A 22,255-nucleotide genomic window follows, 5' to 3' on the forward strand; every position below is an offset into this window, starting at 1 on the left:
AGACGGGTGGGAACGAAACTTTGTCTGGCGCGCAGGGGCATGAGATGCTGTGAAGAAGCCAAGACAGGAAGTATTACGAGTGTTGTTTTGTATCGGGCCGGGACTTGACGCAGGGTAGCGGGGCTGATGTTGATTAGCTTGGTTTGCCAGAGGAAAATTAGTACTGTGGAGAAACATCGTACGTGGTTCGTATGTGTATTGTCGTGTGTGGAGCAATTCCGCATCCGTCCCCTTCCTTCCCCAGCTTCGAATCCTCCGCCCGTCTCCAAAACCCACACTCCCCCTTCCTCGCCGTCTCCGCCTTCCTCCAGGCCTTCTTCTTATAGGCCTCGCCCCCGCACAGCACTCATAGCTCTACCTCAACGCGTCTCACTATGTTCTCCACGGCCATGTCGCTCTCCACTGCGGCGGTGGTCGCTGGCGGCGCCGTCAGGCCCGACGCGATCCGGCCGGCCGACCTCCGGTTTTGCGGTCTCCGCCGAGAGGCCTTAGGGATTCGCTTGCTAAGCGCCTCTCCGCAGGCAGCAGCAGCCGCCAAGCGAAAGGTGTTGGCGGCAGCGGCGACGGGGAATGGTGCCGCAGGGAGCGGCGGGTTCGATTACGACCTCGTCATCATCGGAGCTGGTGTCGGTGGCCATGGAGCTGCTCTGCACGCCGTAGAGAAGGTCAGTTTTTTTTACGCTGCCCACTATGCTCCCGGTGTGTGCATGGTCAGCAGTGTGAACTTACTTTCAGTGCGGTCGTGATCTGTGGAAATGTAGATGGAGAGATGTTAATTTCATAGCCTGAAACTTCTTAGGACTGGCTTGCTCTCTGTTGTTGAAGTGTAGACCAAAGAAATGGTTAAACTCTACGCCGTTTGTATATGGTATGGTCCCAAAGCTTAAATTTAATGAGGGAAACCCAAAGCTTGAAATTTGTTTGAACAAGGCATGTGTTTCCGCCTGCAAGTCTGCTACAACTTGTCAAAACTTAATGGTGAAATCTATGTTTTCATTCAGCTGATTGGTGCTAGATCTCAGTAGCCTAAGCCAACTTAGGAGATTCTGTAATTAGATTGTTCTAAGAAGCTGTTGCCTTTTGCAAAACTACCAATTATTTGGTAGGTATGTACCAATGTTGTTAGCGAGAAAAAGGTATTCAGAGTAATATCACGTGGAAGCATGCAGTTGCGATGAGAGGAATGGCGTCGATGTGATCAATGTTAATTTTCATCTAGGTGCATATAAGCAAGAGTTAACAATGTATTAGGATAATTTTGACTGGTGGCATTTGTCTTATGGAAGCATGGTTGATGGTCATGGCCTTATGATGTAGTTAATTCTTTTGATATATAGTGCTAGAAGGTGAAGAAAATTGATTTCCATTCAAAAGGATTAAGGATGCTAAACTTATCATCTGATTTGAGAATTAAGAGAATGATTGGTCAGCAAGATTTTTTCATTTATTGATTCCTTTGTTTTCTTCTAGCGTTAGATCAGTAATGTGTGTTTGGCTCCTGTATAGCCAGTTTCACCTGTGATTTGCAAAGAAAGGATAAAGATTGATTACTATCAGTGGAATTTATACTGTATCTTGTCGCCAGAGCTGGAGTTTGTGTGAATATAGTGAAAACTTGGGTCTTCTGTTAGGTTCTTGCTAGTTACTGCTTCAGCAAAAGCGTAGACTTAGTTTGTATTTTCAATCAAATGCACATTATTTTGTGCTAGTAGACACGTATCACCAACAAATTGTTCACAGGATTACTGGGAGTTACTATATTTTTCGTTGAGCGAATGGAAGAACTTTGAGTAGCACAGCTTCCATGTTTTCCGGATGCATATGTGTTTCTGTAATGCCAACAATTCAGTTATTGTAGATACCAGGAAGCGTTGCTAATGAATTTTTTGTTAATGGACTCATGCAGGGTCTGAAAACTGCCATTATTGAGGGAGATGTCGTCGGTGGGACTTGTGTCAACAGAGGTTGTGTTCCATCAAAGGCGCTCCTTGCTGTCAGTGGTCGGATGCGGGAACTTCAAGATGAACACCACATGAAATCTTTGGGCTTACAGGTGATATATTTACTGTGAACATATAATTGCTGTGCACGATTTGATGTATCAAGCAACGGTTTAGCAGAACACACGAAATCTCGATGAACTCTCGTACTGAATCTGTCCTAACCTGGGAACAAGGAAACATCAGCCTCAGCTTGTTATCATGGTAACTATGCTTAGAGAATTTTCGTTGAGCTCTGCCAAGCCTAACTCCATGCGAGCTATTTTGTTGAGCTCTGCTAAGCCTAACTATGCTTAGAGAATTTTCGTTGAGCTCTGCTAAGCCTAACGGTTTAGTTGAGGGCCAGGCACACCACTGTTGCCGCGGCCTCCGCTGGCCATGACTCTCTAGTCACACCCCGGCACCTCAAATTGGAAAGTTATTAGATTCTATATTTCTATTGGTAGCTACCTTGCCATTATATGTTAGGTTTTTTAGCCTTTATTGATGGAGGACAGTTACTGCTTAGAGACCAGGAAGTACTAATAAGGAACGTCTTCCATATCTTCCCCCCTCCTAATCCCTGCCACCGTCTTTCTGTTTGCTGCCATCGGCTGTCAGTTCTAGTCCTTGCTTGGTCACTCTATGAGATCCAATAGATCTAAGTAACATAAAATAACCAAGACGCCTTGTGTTTGCTTTGCTATATATTTATAATATCGGCATACACTGAATTATATTTTGTAAATGAGTATTCACTAGCCAATCTTCCTTTACTAATGGATCGCCATTTATAAGAGCGAACTATTTTTTTGTGATGACTTTTTCCCATATTCCACTTGTAACAGGTTTCATCATCTGGATACGACAGACAGTCTGTTGCTGACCACGCAAATAATCTTGCTTCTAAAATCCGAAGCAACCTGACTAACTCAATGAAATCATTGGGCGTGGATATACTGACTGGTTTCGGCACAGTTGTGGTAGGTCACCTATGCATTTGGAATAAAACCATATATTTTGTCCAGATTAATGTTGTATTTATTTGAAGTAGGGTTGACAACTTAGCATATCTTGATGTGTGTATAAACTTCTGTTTTGCTTGCAATTATTTGGTATCACTGGATGATATTTGACTGTATACTGAAATAGGCGTGCTACTTCTAAGTTGTAACACACCTCCGACCAAAGCTGGAGAACAGTATTTTTTTTTTGCATACGCACTGTACCTACAGATTATAAGTTTGTTACTAGTTATATCAGCCATTTATCAGAGTGGTGCTGGATTTTGAAATTAGAATCAAATAAATTATGTAATGTTGCACATATTTATTCCTGCTAGATAAGATCTTAGGAACAAGCGTTGGAATGAGCCGTATATCATATATGACATATGTTGTGTGCAACTGTGCACGTGCTGTAGCTATAAATTGTAGTTTAACTTTGTGTGGTTCTCATGTGTGTAGGGGAAGCAAAAAGTGAGATATGGAAAAGTTGGTTTTCCAGACAATGAAATCACTGCCAGAAACATCATAATTGCCACCGGATCTGTTCCTTTTGTTCCAAAGGGGATCGAGATAGACGGTAACCACTTTTTTCATCAACTCTCTGTCTCAGATATAATTGGCCTAAGGAAAAGATAGGTTTACAGAGAAATTGTCATTAATGCCCGCTTAGGATAATTTGTGCTCCTTATTTCACCTAGTATTACATTTAACTTAGCTGCAGAAGTCTAAGATGCTAAACCACTAAAAGGCAATCTCAGACCATTCTGCTTCATGTGAAATCACCGATGACAAGAAATGGGAACAAATAAAACTAGTAAAGTACGTATTCTCTTTCTTGGATATTAACTTAAGTATTTTTTGTCCACTATCAGCATTTGTTCATTGAACCAACCATGAAAATTGTGAACAAATACATGTGAAACAAAAAACAGGCTTAGGTGGTTACCCTGACCGCTGCTTCTATAAATTTACACTATAAGGTGGTTAAGCATTTTACTGTGCATTTTTTCGAGCAAACTACAGGAGCTCTGCCTCTTCATTAAGCTGAAAAAGAATTGACCAGTTAATAAAGGAAACCGGCTGAATTATGCTTTCAAGCCCCAATGATCCTTTACTGTCTCGGTTTCCTCACATGTACATCCTTAATAAAAGCTTGTTGGACGGTTTATGCAGGTAAAACTGTCTTTACCAGTGATCATGCACTAAAACTCGAGTCAGTCCCCGACTGGATAGCCATCGTTGGAAGTGGTTACATTGGACTAGAATTCAGTGATGTATACACCGCTCTGGGAAGTGAGGTAAATGGACAGTTCCTTCGATGTATGATTAACTAAGACATGCTTAGAAGCAAACATGTTTTCTAGTTTGGAAGTGTTCCTTTCAAGTCGATAATTTATGAAATAGGCATGATGTAGTGACTGTAAATACCATACATGCTTAACAGATAAATATGTTCTAGCACGCTGTTAATCATGACATCAGTGATCAATTGGGATACTGTTTACAATTGTTAAGTGCATCTCGTCTGACTATGCTGATGTTGCGGAACAGAGGGAGATTACGAGTCCTTTAAGTAAAAGTATTGTAGTAGGAAATCTAAGAATCTAGTGTGTTAGGAACGGCCTAGAAGCTATATATATATATATCCAGTGTAGAAGGATGCTCAGTATTTTAATCAACCAAGCAAGAAGGACAACTCTGTTCTTCCCCCATATTCTCTTCTCCTAAACTATGTCTTTCTAATCCCCTACAACCAGTATTTTAATCAACCAAGCAAGAAGGACAACTCTGTTCTTCCCCCATATTCTCTTTTCCTAAACTATGTCTTTCTAATCCCCTACAACCATGCCACATGGTTATCTTTAGCACAGTGCTTATCCCACTGCAGAAGTAGGTCTGTGCAGGTAATCACAGAGCTTAGGGTATCAACAACAACATCAAAGCCTTTTTCCCAAGCAAGTTGGGGTAGACTAGATATGAAACCCAATGGAAACATAAGGAAACCAAAACTAGGGAAGGTGTTAGTGGCAAGCCTTACCCTCACAAAGTGCAATGTGAGGAGACCGCGACTCGAACCTGGGACCTCTCGGTCACAGGCGGTGAGGCTCTACCGCTGCACCAGGCCCGCCCTTCAAGGAAACCAAAACAAGGAGAGAGAAAAAAAAGTAAACTAAGATCCCGGCACATGATTCGCTGATTTCCATGTGGTCCTATCAAGAGCTAAATCTTCAGGGACATTCCAATCCCTTAAATCTCTTTTTACCGCATCCGCCCATGTCAACCTTGGTTGTCCTCTGCCCCTCCTTGTATTTTCCATACTCCTTAGAGTTCCAATTAACTGGTGCTTCTGGAGGCATTCATACGGCCTTACCTCCTTGCATCCATTTCAATGCCTCCTTAACCTCAAGCTCTTGGATCCTCCGCACGAAACGCTTGTTGGTTTCATCAAAGGAGTCATCGAGCTCATGTATATTGGTCCCATTCACATCATTGAATAACCCATCAAAGTACTCCCTCGGTCTGTTCTTGATCTCTTCATCTTTCACTAGAAGTCGATTTGCCTCGTCCTTGATGCATTTAATTGGTTGAGGTCCGTCTTCCACTCACAAATTTTCGCCATCTTGTAGATATCCTTGTTGCCTTCCTTCGTGCCTAGTCTGTCATATAGCTCATCATAGGCCTATCCCCTTGCTTCACTCACGGCTCGCCTTGCATTCTTCTTCACCTCTTTGTACTTCACCATGTTTCTATCGTGGTGCCAGCTCTTGTAGCACTCCTTCTCCTTGAAAGCCTTTTGGACATCCGCATTCCACCACCATGTGTCCTTAGCTTCATGCTTCTTACCCTTTGTCACTCCAAGCACCTCCCTAGTTACCTTGCGAATGGAAGTTGTCATCTTCACCCACATGCTATCTGCACCTCCCTATAAATAGAGCAATTGCATAAATTGGGTTTTGAACCCGTGATATAACCTGCCAACATGGGTAATAACCGCAAAGAGCTTAGGGTATCAGCAAAGGGAAATTTAATAGTAAACCTTGCAGTTGTATACTATTCGATTCCACAGAAGTATGCTTATACTGTGCTTTGCATATAGTGGCCTTTTCCATGTTATTTGAATCTGACGCTAAGATCAAAAGGTACCATGATTAATTTGACATGTATAGCAGAATATGAGGATTAACTGCATTATGCATTGCTGTGTGATTGTATTTAACTGCCATCGGATGAAGTTTCACCTTTATTAATTCTGTTTGATAGGTTACTTTTGTTGAAGCTCTTGATCAATTAATGCCTGGTTTTGATCCCGAGATTGCAAAATTGGCACAAAGGATCCTTATCAATCCTCGTAAAATTGACTATCACACTGGTGTGTTTGCAAGCAAGGTTAGTTCCAACTTCAACTTAGCATTTGCGGGCAATGTATATATTTTGGACACTACTCTCTAATTTACAGCTTGAAGCATCTGTGTCTTTAGATTACCCCGGCAAAGAATGGTAAGCCTGTGTTGATCGAGTTGATTGATGCTAAGACGAAGGAACACAAAGAAACACTTGAGGTAAAGACAGTAGAGTTCTTCTTTTCGCCCTCACCTTTCATTGTAGATGATTTGTGCTATTATCTGTATCAGTATATTGTCTTGTGCTGTTCCCTGCTGTTGCTGTTATCCTACAATGACTTAATTGTTCTGGAAAAGTATGATTATTCAGTGTCATTTGTAAAAGGGAGATTTTGTGTTTGCAGGTGGATGCAGCCCTTATAGCTACAGGAAGGGCGCCGTTCACCAAAGGACTTGGCTTGGAAAACGTGCGCACATGAAAATGTTTGCTGCCAAAGTTTACAAAGTTCTATTCTATTTATGCATAAATAATTCGTTTTTTTCTTCAGATGAATGTTGTTACCCAACGTGGTTTTATTCCAGTTGATGAGCGGATGCAAGTTATGGATGCAGATGGCAATGCGGTATGCTAAATTACATAGTGCCTCCTTTTATTTGTTGTTTCAAACGTCGACCCGAAGCCGTATACACCTTGGACTATTTTTTATCTCATAAGTAATACTTAGACATCTATATGCAAGTACTTTTGATGAAAAATCTATCAACATTATTTCCATGTGGCAAACAAGAAAACTTTCGTATATAGTGCCAACACACTTGTCTTCCTTTGCAACAAAAATATCTCCAGAACATGACTCATTGCGACATAAACATCTAATACTGTGCAGGTTCCGAATTTGTATTGCATTGGAGATGCCAATGGTAAACTCATGCTTGCTCATGCGGCCAGCGCGCAAGGAATCTCCGGTAGACAGTTTGTTCACACTGTACTTCTATGCATGTTTTGTTGCAAGTTAACAGTTGTTTGATGAGTACTTGCTTATCTGAATATAGTTGTTGAGCAAATATCTGGAAAGGACAACATTCTAAATCATCTAAGCATCCCAGCTGCCTGTTTCACTCATCCTGAGATCAGTATGGTTGGGCTGACAGAGGTAGGTCAAATTTCGTACCTCCATATTAACCTCCTCTGCTCAGTTTGGCTAACCTCCCGTAAAGTAAAAGGATCATGCAACCTTTATATAAAAAGGAACAAATGTGTGTATAGAGGTTCAACATGTGTTTAATTTCGAGAGAATGGTTGAATAAAAAATGTCCTAATCACAATTTTTTTACAGCCACAAGCGAGAGAACAGGCTGATCAGGAAGGATTTGAAATAAGTGTTGTTAAGACCAGCTTTAAGGCTAACACAAAAGCTCTGGCAGAGAATGAAGGCGATGGAATTGCCAAGGTAATTCTGTTTCCACGTCTTATAGTTGAGTTGGGTGCTTGCGACGGACATAACAGCCTGAGTAATGCTGAGTCTATGCAGTAGTTGGCTAGTTGCTTGAAGTTTTACCTTGAAGATGACATGTACTCTGACTTTTCTTTGCAGATGATTTACCGACCTGACACTGGAGAAATTCTTGGAGTTCACATCTTGGGCTTGCATGCTGCTGACCTCATCCACGAGGCATCAAATGCTATCGCCCTAGGAACTCGCGTACAGGTCAGTGTGGCAGCCATTTTGTTATTTGTTTGAGTATGCTTAACTGTTATAAAGCTTATTTGCTCACAACTGTTTGCTCCATGCAGGATATCAAGCTTGTTGTTCATGCGCATCCAACTTTGTCTGAAGTTCTGGATGAGCTCTTCAAAGCTGCAAAGGTATTTATATGTCTTGTTTACTTTTGTTATGTTTAGAGATTAGAATTTCTTTTGACAAAAATATGGAGAACCATATATGTTACGTTCCTTTATTTTCTTGTCAGGTCACAGGTATTCCGCAAGCTGTAAGCGAGCCAGTTGCAGCTTAGAGAGGAACAGGAGCGGAATCCAAATCATCTTGCCTTAGGCCATAGCCCCGCTTTGGTTGCCATTTGCTACTTCACCAGCTACTGGTGACCATAATTAGTAATGAGCTCCACACTGTTAGTGCCAAGCTATCAATTTGTTGAGGAAAAGAGAAGATTTACTGCTTCGCTCTATATATGTATCAAATACTTACAATTTTTGTAGCCTGTTTAGCCATTGTAGATTGATCAATTCGTCCACATGAGAATAACTGTCTTGGAGCAGCCTCGAAACACAAGACTTAGATCTAACTTCAGGTGTTAACGACTGCCCATGTATTGAGATTTGTGATGTTTTTTCACAGTCGAAAGCAACTCCATTACTTCAGAAAATTGTGAACCAGCAGCATCGGAGTATTATCCAAATTTTAAAATTCAAAATGTTTGAGGTTTTGAACAAAATTTGATTCAAGAGTTGTTTCCCCAGTTGGTTTTATCACAGCGAGATTTTGAAGCAGAGTCCTACTCCCTCTGTTTGGCATACGAGTCCACTTGTACTATTTTAAGTCCAACTTTGACCATCAAACTCTGAATCTGAATTCATATTTTTTGTGCCTTAGGTAGAAACTTTTTTTTTTCAAAACAAAATATAAATTATAAAATGCTGGGAACTCCTTTCATATCTGAATTCAGTGATATAACTTTTGTGGCATATAATGTATATTTTATTAGTCAACTTGGTAATCAAAGGAAATATGATGGAGACTTGTAATAGAGGCAAGGATTACAAATCAATGAGTCGGCGAGTCGATCTGGGGTAGGGTAGCGACTCGCAGACTAGTCAAGACTCATGTTGAGTAGTCAAGTTCAGCAATAGGTACTATAAAATACCGTAATATATAATACTAGTATGCAAATATGTAAAACAATAGAAGACGGAAGAAGGAGAGTTGTGGGAGGATCTGGGAGAGAGGAGCATAACGGCAACAACCAATGGAGGGAGGAGCAGACCAGCACCCACATCAACCAGTGGAGGAGCCTCAGAGCAACAACAACAACATGTGGAGGAGAAGATCAGGAGCCACAAGGGATATGTGGCGGTGCCATGAGCTTGCAGTGGCGGGGGCCAGCAGGATTGTGGCAAGAACGACTAGGGGAGAGTTGTAGGTAGGTAGGAACGAGGATTTCTTTTGGGTTTCATGGGTAAAACTATGTAGCTTGATCTAGATTTTATATGCAATATTGAAAGAAAAAAGAGGGTGTGTTTATTTTTTGAGTCGTTTGACTTAAAAAAGGGACCAGTCGAGGTTAGTTGTGACTAATCGAATGAGTCGCTCGACTCATCCAACAAGTCAAGTCGAGACATCGAGTCGTCCTCATAGTTGCTACTCATTGACTAGTGGTGGACTAGTCGCGACTAGTCGAACGACTCGAAATCCATGGATAGAGGGACCATTTCATTATGTTTGGGTGGTTTTTTCGTGAACATGAAAAGCTAATACATGTAGTAATAATATAGTACTCCCTTTGACCCCTTTTAATTGACTCAGAATTAGTATAACTTTGTACTAATCTCGAATCAATTAAAAGGGATCGGCGGTACTATGACTTATCATCAATGGCTCATTGTCCCACTCTATGTAATCTTGATTTTATGTTATCAGCCGTCCTTTAAACATTTGTAAAACGCGATAATTTTACTTGGAGGTGTTCACCACATTTGCAGGGGTTTATTATATTAATGATGTCAGAGGCTTTTGGATTTCTTATATTAGCTTAGATTTGATTCTATTTGCATGTTATGAAGGCCGGTTCTTTACACTATGTTTTTAACGGGGAGAAGCCCCTAAGGGTCTAGATCCCATTAATAGCGACAGCGGAAGTACAAAGTAGAATGGAACAACGAGAAAATAAAAATATCAACTAGGTTCTTAACTTTTACAAAGAAGGTTCTACAAAGAATTAAAACATGCAATTAGGTCCTTCGCCGCATCCAAGAGGGAGCTCCAACCATGGCCATCTGAAATGATAGAGATGGTACCCTAGAGGGGGTGAATAGGCTCTACAATTTGTTAAATTCTTTTGCAATTTTAGCCTTTGCGGAATAGTAAGTGAGCTTAATTCAAACTGGGTTAGACAACTTAAATAATGATACAAGATACTTCAAGTACGAAGACTATCACAAACTTGAATAACACAAGTAAAGAGATCGGTTAGGAATAACCGAAGCACGCGGAGACGAAGATGTATTTCTGCATTTCCTTCCTTGGGAGGATGGTACGTCATGTTGGCGAGGTGTGAGATCCCACGAAGGACTTCTCAACACCACGAAGGCTCACCTTCTTCTCCGGAGCCTATCCCACTAAGGAATAGCTCACTTATTCGTGATAGATTTTAGGTTAGCCTCCAAACCATCACAAACTTATTTTTGGAGCAAAATCCACAACCCAGATGCTTTCGAGCAACCCTAGCCGCCTAGGGTTTCCCACAAACTCAAGAGTAACAAGCTTGCTCGATGAACTCAATGATGTTTAACTTAGTGGGATCCTAAATCGGGACATCATCTTGCTTTCGAGAAAGGAATTTGGCTTTGGTTGGGTAGAATGGTAGATCCTCAACAAATGGTGTTTCTGCAATGGTGTGTGAGAGAGAACATAAGGATGTGAAATAAATGGCTGACCTAACACGTACCTCCTCAAGGAGGAAAATGGGGTATTTATAGTCCAAGGAGAAAATTAGCCGTTTGGGGGAAATTTCTGCGACCCGACCCAAACCGGCTGTAAGTTCAGCGGTGTCGAACCACACTCCAGATGGTCCGACGTACAAACCAGCGGACCCAAACGTCGCCGGATTGGCTACCAGCACACAAGGCTGATCCGGTTCAAACCATCACTTCGGTTTCCTCGCCAGTTTGAATCCGGCTAGCCGGAAACCAGTTCGACGGCCGCCATAGTAGCGCTCGGTATATCGATTCAGTATATACTGGAAATTCCGGCATCCTATCGACTAATTCCAGCGGTGAGCACGACGCCGCCAGTTTCCACACATGTTTTGTAGAAATCCCTCAAACTTCATTTTCTCAAAAGACTAAGCTCTCCCACAAAGTGTGATGGATCTATTTGGTGGTAGGATGTGTGTGTATGGCTTTCACAGCATCCCCTTCGAGCTCATCGACATCACCCCTCTTAATAGTGTGGTGTTTCCTCTAGGCTCAAAGATTAACAACATAAAAATAAAGCGAAAACACCGAAACTTCTCTTGTAAAGAAAATGGGAGGTCGCTTACCACCTTCTAACAACGCTTGTGGACTAAACCCTGTGTAGACACTCATATGTAACATTAGTCCGCACTTTAACTCCGGTGTCATCATTAACCAAAATAAATGTTAATGATAAAACACCCTTACACCATCTTCACCGAAGCCCGGGACTACGCCACTTGGCTTTGAGTCGGCATTGAACGCCAAGGCGAGATCCACATAGGGCCTATTGAAAGAACAACGGGTAACATCTCTGGCAAGCGTAGCCACCAAGTGACCTTCTGAGTCGGCCGACGATATTGTACTCTAGATCAAGGTATCCCAATTCCAAGGAAGATTGACACGGGAGTCAAATTCGGCAGTCTACAACCTCCACCCAACGGCATCACTACGAGCAGATGAGATCAGCATAGCCGCATCCAGCACTGATGCTAAGCTACCGATGTAACCCGTATTGAAAAAGTCGCAACTAACCTTGCTCATCATCGCCTCCGGCTCCGACCATAGGAGCACCACCATGAGAGCAAGAAAGCGAGCCAGTACCAGATCCCACCTAAGGGGCCTAGCACCTTCCCCCCGACAAGAAGTTGATGATCGACATGATGCCAAGCAACCCTACAAGATCTACTTTTATTGAAGCTACTATTTATGGCACCTCTTCTCATAGTTATCAGAATCATCCTACTATCCGATTCTACAACTTTACGACCCAAATTGAGTGGAACGATTCAACAATTCTGGTAAGTAGAATCTAAGATTTTACGATTCTTAAAGTCAAGATCCTATGGTTTGCGATTCTACCATAGAAGTTCTAATCCGATTCAAAATCATGATTCTAACAACATTGCCTCTCCTTAGTCCTTTCTTGTCGGCATCCCCGCCGAGAAGAGCCCTCTCAAGAGAGTAGGTGGCGTAGGAGCTTTCGGGAGAGAAGAGAGTGAAAGAGAGGGGAAAGTGGTTCACATCTTACATTTTATCCTTCTTTACACTTCGACAATGAACTCAACAGATGAATACACTTAAGGTGTTGTTTGGTACTAAAGGTATGTTGGGATTATTGGGCATAATGTGCTATCATGTTTGGCGTCGACCTTCTCTAAATTCTAGTACTATATAGGTATTTAGCTTGGTAAACCGGCGCTATAGCGCGCTATTTTTTTTCATTTGTTCAAATCTCTACCTTCTCTCAATCCCATAAAAATCTCCATGCAACATCAATCCCATAAAATCTCTACTTTCACTTAATCCCATCTTTTTTTCATTTGTACGTTCACTCAATCCATAAAATCTCTACTTTCACTCCATCCCATTTTTTTTCTTCTTTTCATTTGTTCAAATCTGTACCTTCACCCACTCCCATAAAATCTCTACCTTCACTCAATCCCATAATCCTCAATTTAATAAGATGTAACATATTGAGTATTTAAGAAATTACTAGGATCTAGGATGTTGGCTTCACATAAGTTGGAGCGGCTGACAAAGAACTTGACATGGTGATGTTCGTACATGGAAAGGGTGTACAAATGAAAATATGGCTATATCTGTATTATATCTGCATTGTTTGTTGGTTTGGGTTGCTAACCAAACATTCCGCTCGATAACAACAGATTTTGTGGCGTATAACTATAGAACACAAGGCGATAGGGTAAAACCCATCCAGAACTATGTCTGTCGGCAGCGATGTTGGCGGTTTGTTCCGTCTATGGTGGCCTTAGAGCCTTGGAGGTGCTGCGGACTACAATCCCTCGCTGGCGAGAGGCTTCCATTCGTTGTTCAGGTTCTTTTTCAGTGTGATGGTGAGGTGACAGCTACATCCTAAAGCCAGAATAAGGTTCTCCCCCCTCTTCTTGCTTTGATGGTGTGTCTAGCCTGGTGGAGGGTGCGTGGAGTTGTGTGGCCGGCAGATCTCCCGAGATCCAGTTTGTTTTCGTGTTCATCGATATGGTTACAGGTTTAGCTCTTCCGATTTACGGTTTTCATCATAAACGATAGTTGTTGGTCTGTTTTTTGGCCCTTTGAAGTCTTAGCACGACGACTTACTATTTGTCTAATACAGTACACAAGTTTACAACAAACTCAAGCTTTATCCATCTCCGATGATAGAGGGGCGAGGGCGGCGACGCTCCTTCGGGTCGCTCCAGTACTCGAAGTTGTCTCTAGGTGTTCCAAATGCTTGTTTGTAATTTCTGTTAGACCGGCGGGTTTTAACTTTTTTAGAAAGCATTCCGTTCGATAAATCTGACTTCCCCACCCTTCCATTTTCTGTTTTCAGCTGAGGAGTCGATCGGAATTAGGAGGAAGCCGGGCCCACGTGCAGTACGCATGTCGCCCATCTTGAGTTCTCACGCCGAGGCCCAGCAGTTAATATCTTAATCAACCCCAACCAAGCAAAGAATAGGAGGCAGGCAGCGAAAGACAGAGAGAGAGATTCAGATCCATCCTCACCTCCCTCGGTCCTTCCTCGGTTTCTTCTCCCACCACCAGCCCCAGATCCACCCGTCCCTCCGCCGATCTCCGTCGCCAGGAGCGGCTCCTAGTGGTACAGCAGTAGTAGGAGTAGGAGGCGGCGGCGCCGAGCAGCGCGGAGAAGATGTTCCTGTGGGACTGGTTCTACGGGGTGCTGGCCTCGCTCGGCCTGTGGCAGAAGGAGGCTAAGATCCTCTTCCTCGGCCTGGACAACGCTGGCAAGACCACCCTTCTCCACATGCTCAAGGACGAGGTGCGTACCCCGGATCTCACCTTACTCCCCTGATCTGCCACCATCTGGTAGATCTAATTTCTTGCATGTGTGTTTCGATCGATGCAGCGGCTGGTGCAGCACCAACCAACGCAGCACCCCACGTCGGAGGAGCTCAGCATCGGCAAGATCAAGTTCAAAGCCTTCGACCTCGGAGGCCACCAGATCGCTCGCCGAGTCTGGAAAGACTACTACGCCAAGGTTATACAGTCTATTTCTCTTCTCTATCTGTTCTGTTCTGCGCTGCCTTTTTCAAGTCAGATCTGACTGAGGAATGATTGCTTTCATTCTGGTGCTAGTTACGCCAAATTTTTTTATATCTTCTGCGTTTAATTGGAAAGAGCATATGTTGGTACTTTTAAGATTGTCGTTCATAATACTCAAGGAACGTTGCAAATCACTGAATTGCCGACAAACAGCTGACAGTATTTTCTGTAGTCCTGCATGTATTAACTTTGAAATACCGAAATGATGTTTGATCGTTACCTGTGCTAGGAAAAACCCAATAAGTTTCATGTTTGTTAGAGCCGTTTCAGGACTTGGAATATTCTTGTATAGTTGACGTGTTTAACTTGTTAGACGAATCAACGGCACATACATCTGGGTATGAACGACTAAGCACTACATTCTTCTCTTTATAGGTTGTATTTGCATTCGCCTTATCATGCCACTTGCTACTTTGTTTTTTCCTAGTCTGATGATCTTGTCGAAATTACATGTTGTTTGTTCCTTTGTAACACAATGATCTTTGTTTTCCAGTCAATCATTATGCTTTATATGAAAACGAGAATTCTACAAAAAAAAATCATTCATGAGTTTTACTGTCTAAAATTTCTGCAAAGTTCCTTGCAACTACTGCATTCTGAGCAGGCCCTTGCTAGTGCATCAAAGGGTTTTACCCAGGCAGTATGAAGTCATCATAGGGTTTTAGCCAGGCAGTATTAAGTCATACTGCAACCCATAAGCCTTTGTTTGGCGCTGGGAGTTTTGTGTTCCTGTTTTGTGTTTTCTATGCTGCAACAACGGTAGCTGTTATAGTGTGTGTTGATAATTTGATTGTCACAATTCACTGTGAGGAGGCATCACAATTTTATCTGTGGTTTAAGATCTCAAGATTCTTACTTCAATATGAAATCAGCTGCCCTTATTTGAAGAGTGGACTTGTTATGTATTGGTCTATATCTTCCTTGGTAATTTTTGTGTTCTTTTGTTTTGCTTGCAAATTTAGAAAGACATGATTTGGCAAGCACATTTACGGTCTACTTGCAATTTTCATCTGCTGCTCTATGCTAATTTATTCCTACTCTTGCATAGTTGGATATACATTTTGTCTTTCACTTACTAAATAACTTCATTATTGCTCTTCTGCGGAGTTAATATTCTTGCTAACTTTTTTCTTGTTCCAACAGGTTGATGCTGTGGTATACTTGGTAGATGCGTATGACAAGGAGCGCTTTGCTGAATCAAAGAAGGAGCTTGATGCCCTCCTTTCTGATGATTCCTTGGCAAACGTCCCATTTCTCATTCTTGGCAATAAGATTGATATCCCATATGCTGCCTCAGAAGAAGAGCTGCGGTATCACTTAGGCCTTAGCAACTTCACAACTGGGAAGGGCAAGGTCAACCTTGTCGACTCCAATGTCCGGCCTCTTGAGGTATTCATGTGCAGTGTTGTCCGCAAGATGGGCTATGGCGATGGGTTCAAGTGGGTCTCTCAGTATATCAAGTAGGGCTCTTGTTGGTCACAGCGTGCATACTTTGCCCATCAAATTTTTTCCTGTCATTTGCTTCGGTTGGTTGTTTGTCACGACAGCAATGATATCATGACGGTATCTGAGGGTATGAAGAGAAAAACAATGCTTAACATTGGGTGCCATGCTGAATCTTCTTTAGCCTCGAACCATTTGATACTTTCGAGCTCCTAAAATTCTTTTGCTTTTCCATAGGAATTTACCAAAGACTTTATGGTGATGGATTATAAGATTATTTGTTAAATGATGTTCTGTTTATCGCTGATTAGGTATCATTTGTAAGGTTGTGTTACATGTTGATGTTTAAATCTTGATTCTCTAGCATGAAAGATTTGATGTTAGAATGTGAGCTGGTATGGCATACTTTATCGGAAATCAAACAGGTGAGTCGGTGTTGGAAAAGGCGTAATTAGGTGCATTCCTTGGTGCGCTGAAGCGCTCGGCGGTGGTCCACTGGTAGGACTGGTCAAAAGCGGCACTCTAGGTGGAGGAAGGTGTGTGCCTACGCGTGAGGAAGCAAAGGGATGTGGAGGACGCGGCACAAGGCGGAGCTCTGTGTGTGGAGGTGGAGCGACAGTAGTTTTTGTGAGATGTGGCTAGAGGATTTTGGGAATTCCTAGCAATATAGGAGAAAAGGAAATCATGCTAGGTTTTGGAGGGTGGCGGCTCGAGCTCTTTTGCCGTCTGGCTGATGGAAAGAAGATCTTTTCCTCTTCTTCCTGCCTCGTCGCCAGGATCTCTTCCTCCTCCCCATCCCCCTGAGCGACCACGAGCTGAGGTCCCATCACATCCCTTCACCTTCACCTTGTCGTCGCCGCTTGGAGCCACTACCTGTGATGTAATGTATAGAAAGTTTGACCTTAACGAGAGCGCTACCATGGCGACGCGGGTCGAGCAGGCGCGGCCGCCGGCCTGATCTCCCTCCCCCGGCGTCCATTCCGACACCCGCGACCAGATCCTGCACCTCCTCTGCGCCCTCTTTCCAACCCTCCGCGCAGCATGTAGGGGCCAAGTCCGCTGATGCCGCGGCCCTGCCGCAAAGCTTCTGCAATTTCTGCCCCAACTCTCCATGGCTGCGACGGAGGCCGCCCTGCCCTCGCCGCCATTCGCCCCTGCTCCTTCCGTCGTGCTCGCTGAGGCCGCCCTCGCCTCCCGCAGGTCCGCCCCTGCCATTGGTGGACGGTTGGTGGTGAGACGCTCGCTCCTCACGCAGGCCAAGACGGCGGCCTCTCCAGCTTCGCCGCTCGCTGGCGCCTCCTCTGGCTAGGTCCTGGAGCTGCCTCTTGCAAGCTTCATCTCTGCGCCCTGCCTCGTTGCGTCGGCGACAACCTTGACCCCGTCGGTAGAGGATGAAGATCCGTTGCCGCCGCTGTGCTCACCTGCTTCGACAAAGCATGCCGCCTCTGCCACACCACAGCCTGCTTCGTGGGTTTCCGTTGTTGATGATGACGAGGATACCGATGAGGAGCTGCCCCCCCCCCCCGGACGCCGCCGGTTGCTGCCAAGGACTGTACCACAACTGTTGTCGACCAAGGCAATGAGGTGGAGATGGCCTCGCGAATGCGCTTGGCTATCCCCTGGCCACGTCGCCGAGGAAGCCGAAGAGGAGCTAGCTAGGCGGGCTGCTGCTGTCGATGGTGACGCGGGTTTTGGGGTGCTGCCCCTCGCTGCCGCACTGTGGCCTCCATCTTGGGCATCTGCTGCGGACAACGACGATGAGAACGATGAAGATGAGCTGGTTCCCCAGACGCCGCCGACCGCCAAGTTCTTCAATGATGATGCTCCTGTTGTCAAGGTTGATGGCAAGGAGGTGGAGTGTGTGGCGGGCGCGAGTGATGGATGGCAGGAGGTGATGCCGCGACGCGGCCCGTGTCGCCCGGTTCTGCCATCCCCGCTAGTTGCTCGCCGTCCTATCCCTGCTTGGCTCAAGGGTAGATGTTGCAGGTGCCTTGCCCCTGGTCACCGCGCCGCGGTTTGCTGTGACCCCTTCAGATGCTCTCGATGCCTTGAGAACGGTCATCGGGCACGTGACTGCTGTAACGTTGGCGGCCTCTCAGCTTGTTGGCAGGCCTTATCGCGTCGTCGCCTCGCCAAGCGAAGGCTCCACGTCGGAAGGTTGAGGTCTTGCCCCCAGCCGATGCGCCTCATCATCGGTCATGTGCGTCAGTTGTTTCCGCTCCTATTGGCTCTTTGACCCCGGCAGATACGCAATCTGCTTTGGAGAAGCAAACTGAGTTCTTTGAGGAGGCCGTCCGTCCTCTTCACGAGGCTGTGGTTTCCTTGCACGGCTGGATGCTAGCGATTGGGGGCTTCTTAGAGCGAGCGGAAGTTGTGTTGGGTAGGATCTCCCGGACTCCTGTCGAGTCTTTGGTTCTGCCTGATGTTGGCAAAGTGGGTGCGAGTGGAGCGGCCCTTCATGGGTGTTTCTCTCCTCGTGCTAGGGTGTGCTCGGCGATCAAGGCTCGGTCATGCAGATCATGCCCGAGCTCCTGGAGTTGTGTGGTGGTGTGCTTACGCCTCCTCCTGTCAAGGAAGTGAGGACCGGCTCGCACGAGTTCTCGGATGTGCTTTCTCCACCGTGTCAGGCACTTGCCTTTGAGAAGTGTGGTGATGTTGACGCTGTGGTCTCTCCCTCGGCTGAGTCTGTGTTGTTGCCAACGGTGCCCGGAGCTATCGTCGCCAGAGAGGTTTGCGACTTTCTCGCCACCTTGGCCGTTGCCTTCCCTGGATCCGCAACTAGTTGACGGGTGTCTTCCAATGTCGTGGCCTGTCCTTTTTGGCGCGGCGTTGGAGTGTCGTGTTCAGTGTTTGTTGGTGTCACTATGTGGTCTATGTGGATGTGTTGTTTGTGTGGGCTTGGTCCGATTGTTGTAGGTTTTCGTCCAATTTTCTCCTAAAAACCGAACACCCTCTACTTCATTAATGGACGAGGCAAAGCTTTTGCCTCCGTTTCGAAAAAAACTACCTGTGATGTAAGATGTCCTCCGTCCCTCCTCTTTCTCATGTTGCTTCTTCTGCATATTCATTGAATATGATCCTTGTTTGCGTTCTCTGGCAACCATGACAACACCATATCGTATAGGCATTCCTAACTTTTGTTCCCCAGTTTTTCGGTAGAAAAGCGCAAAGACTAGTAAAGGCGTTAATGGACTGGGACTTCGTGAGCACAACTCTTTTGGTAATTCTAAAACAAGACAAATGCATAATTATTTATTTTACAGGACTGAAGACCTATCAATGTCAGGTTCATCCATCACAATTAGTGATCAAGGACATCAGTATTCAGTATTAGTGTTGGAGTGGACTGCTACTCTTTTGGATGCACCTGTGGCCTTAAACCAATGTTTCGCTAATTAATTAAGCTCTACTTCAGCTATCAAAAAAAAGTAATACTAAGTGTTTTCCAAAGTAGATAATTTCATGATATTTGTGAGCCGACATATATTTACTACTTAATTGTGCATATGCTTTTTTTTTCAGCATTTTCAGTACAGTGAAAATACCTGAATTTCTTGTGTGATGAAAATATACCTACTCTAAATTGAATTCAGCTGTCTTTCTTTCCAAATGCATTACCAGAATATGCATGCAGTACTTGATCATGAATTCATAATCATGCTTTTGGCTAGACATCATTGTTCTCTTCCACCTGTATCATAGAAAGGTAACATAATTTGAATATTAAAATACAGAAGCGTGATATATCTATGTTCTGTTCCACTTGTGCATTGCTGCTATTTTTTATGATATGGATTCATGGTTACTTGGCTACGTCGTGTCTTGTCTTCTTGTGTACATTATTGATATCCATTACTGAACTATTGCTTGTTATTTGTTTCATTGTTGTTAGGATGTCTGAGATGAATGCAGCCGCAACAACCTAAGAAGAGAATGCCCTTAAGAAGAGTCAGATGATGTAGAAGGGGAGATGAGAGTCTAGGTGGATATTATTTCATCATGTAGTTAAAAAATAATTTAAGTTTTCTTCGCATTGCTTTACGTTTCCTATTTTTTTAAAAATAATATCATAAACTTCCACTATTGAACACTAACACAACAAAACGCCTAGTGAAAGGACATTCTATGATCTCTAGGATTTTGTGTGTTTGACGACAACATCGGTGATCTTTTAACATTGTGCTAAGTGATGCAGAGAAACTAGTAAGTGATCGTCATCGAGATCGCCCAATAAAGTAACGAGAAGAAGCCCACATTTTTTCTGGCTGTGCCAAGATAGCCGCCGTTTGTGGGGGCACTGCTGCAACCCACGGCTGCATTGTCGTTGTTCAGGGCGGTGCTACCACCGGTCCTGGCGGCAGTGCCTCAGCTCATGGCGGCACTGCCACTATTGGTGGTGTGGCAACATTGCTGGGCGGCACTACCGCCCTTGTGGCCGGCACTGTCGTTGTGCGCGGCGGCACTGCCGCTTTCTCCTGGTGGCAGTTCCATCGGAGATCCTCTTCGATGGTAAATCTGGACATTGTTCCAAGAACGGTACTGCCGCCCATTTTCAGAGGTAATGCCGCTGAAGACGCTCCAACGGTCAGCAGTTGAGGGGTATAAATAGGAGCTTTCCCCTACCTTGGAAGGTTGCTCGTTTTTCTCAAGAACAGCACCTCAAGCTGAGCCACAAAAATCATCATCTCCTCCTCCAACCACCCAAAGCTCTTGATCTTTGAAGAATCGAAGAAGAAGATCCCGATCTACATCTCCAGCAAAGCGATTTGCATTTCCCCCTTATTTGCTTGAGGGCCCCTTTGCTAGTGTTTCTTTTGGAAACCCTAGTTGTTCCCCATTGTCTTAGCTTGCAAAAAGAATCTCAACAGAGGGCTTTAGAGTCTACTTCAACTTAGTGTTGGAGTTCTTAAGCATATGTTTTTCCATTATTAGTTATATCTATTTCTTGATTTGATCTTGTTGTGTTGTTACAACTATTGGGAGCTTGCAATTCAGTTGTGGATGTGTGCCCCAAGAACCTTGTAAAGGTCCAGTTTCCGCCTCGAGGAAATCCCTTAGTGGACAAGTGAGCTAGGCCTTTGTGGTGTTGCTCACCGGAGAATAGGGTGATGCCTTTTTGGCGTTGGTTAGGCCTTTGTGGCGACCACACTCCTCCGACGTAGACGTACTTCCCCTCAAAAGGAAGGAACTACGGGAATCATCCCTTGTGTCTCCGCGTGCTCCACTCTCGGTTACCTCAATATTTTATTGCATTACTATATCTTGCTTACTGATATCTTGCTTAGTTGTGTATCTCGTCATCTAGATAAATTCACATAGTTGCATATCTATAGAAATTTACCTTTGTGTCAAGCTTTAACTGAAAAAGAACTAAAAATTGGGTAGCACCTATTCACCCTGCCCCCTCTAGGTGCGGCATACGATCATTTCAATTGGTATCCGAGCCTCGACTCTTATTTCGGGTTTAACCGCCTAAGAGTATGCCAGACGATGAGATTATGGAAGGGGCCAGGAAGCCGGCTTCCATGGACGATCTCTAGTATTTGGAAACATCCTTGAGATCATCCTTGGAATCTAATATGCTAGATATGAAGAAATATCTTGTAGAGGCACTAAAGCCGCCGACCCCTCCCATTATTGCCATCACGGAGGACAAGGACTCTTTATTAGAGGGAGATGCTTCAGACTCACCCTCTAGTAAAAATTCATTGGAAGGTGACGACCTAGCCATAAAGTCTCTAGTGCTTCTCCCAAAAAGGGTTTAGGTGAGAAGGAGGGGTACAATGCCGTTGATTGGCTCTCTCCCTATCCTCTTGTCCCTCACCCTCATATAAAAAACAGATGATATCCACCTAAGCTTAATGTTGAGGATTTTAATAGGTTGACATTTAAGTTTCGCCCTCATGTGTGCAGTGCCTCCAATGAACTCTGGAGAATAATTCTTGAAGGGTACAAACCTTTCAACGCCGACAACTTGAATATAAGAGAGGTGGTTAATCACGAACTCAACTCTGTCGCCTTGAACATGATTCATCAAGCTGTGGGGACAAAGGACTTGGCTTATATTCGGGACGACATCACCGCAAAGGAAGCTTGGGATGGGTTGTCCAAAATCTTTGTGGGAAGTGAAAGCATGAAGAGAAACAAATATAGTGCTCTTCAGGACCAAGCCAAAGGGTTCATGAGGTTGCCAAATGAAGATCATCAAGAGATGTATAGAAGGCTCCTATC

At 44.2% G+C, this 22,255-nt stretch overlaps 2 protein-coding genes across 2 annotated transcripts; both read left to right on the top strand.

Moving 5' to 3' along the window:
* Positions 1–221: 221 nt before the first annotated feature.
* Positions 222–8,725, top strand: LOC124660301 (dihydrolipoyl dehydrogenase 1, chloroplastic-like). The gene is made up of 15 exons (XM_047198113.1): positions 222–665; positions 1,907–2,053; positions 2,828–2,962; positions 3,446–3,563; positions 4,160–4,284; positions 6,248–6,373; positions 6,466–6,546; positions 6,732–6,794; positions 6,876–6,950; positions 7,215–7,293; positions 7,381–7,481; positions 7,665–7,778; positions 7,923–8,036; positions 8,123–8,194; positions 8,299–8,725. The coding sequence occupies exons 1-15, from the start codon at positions 375–377 to the stop codon at positions 8,341–8,343; spliced, it is 1,686 nt and encodes a 561-aa protein (XP_047054069.1). The 5' UTR covers positions 222–374; the 3' UTR covers positions 8,344–8,725.
* A 5,230-nt stretch (positions 8,726–13,955) lies between these two features.
* Positions 13,956–16,313, top strand: LOC124660534 (GTP-binding protein SAR1A). The gene is made up of 3 exons (XM_047198357.1): positions 13,956–14,297; positions 14,385–14,516; positions 15,725–16,313. Exons 1-3 carry the CDS (start codon positions 14,169–14,171, stop codon positions 16,043–16,045), a joined length of 582 nt encoding a protein of 193 aa, XP_047054313.1. The 5' UTR covers positions 13,956–14,168; the 3' UTR covers positions 16,046–16,313.
* The last annotated feature ends 5,942 nt before the right edge of the window (positions 16,314–22,255 follow it).

Source organism: Lolium rigidum, chromosome 6 (genome assembly GCF_022539505.1).
Source record: "Lolium rigidum isolate FL_2022 chromosome 6, APGP_CSIRO_Lrig_0.1, whole genome shotgun sequence".
NCBI classification, from domain to species: domain Eukaryota; kingdom Viridiplantae; phylum Streptophyta; class Magnoliopsida; order Poales; family Poaceae; genus Lolium; species Lolium rigidum.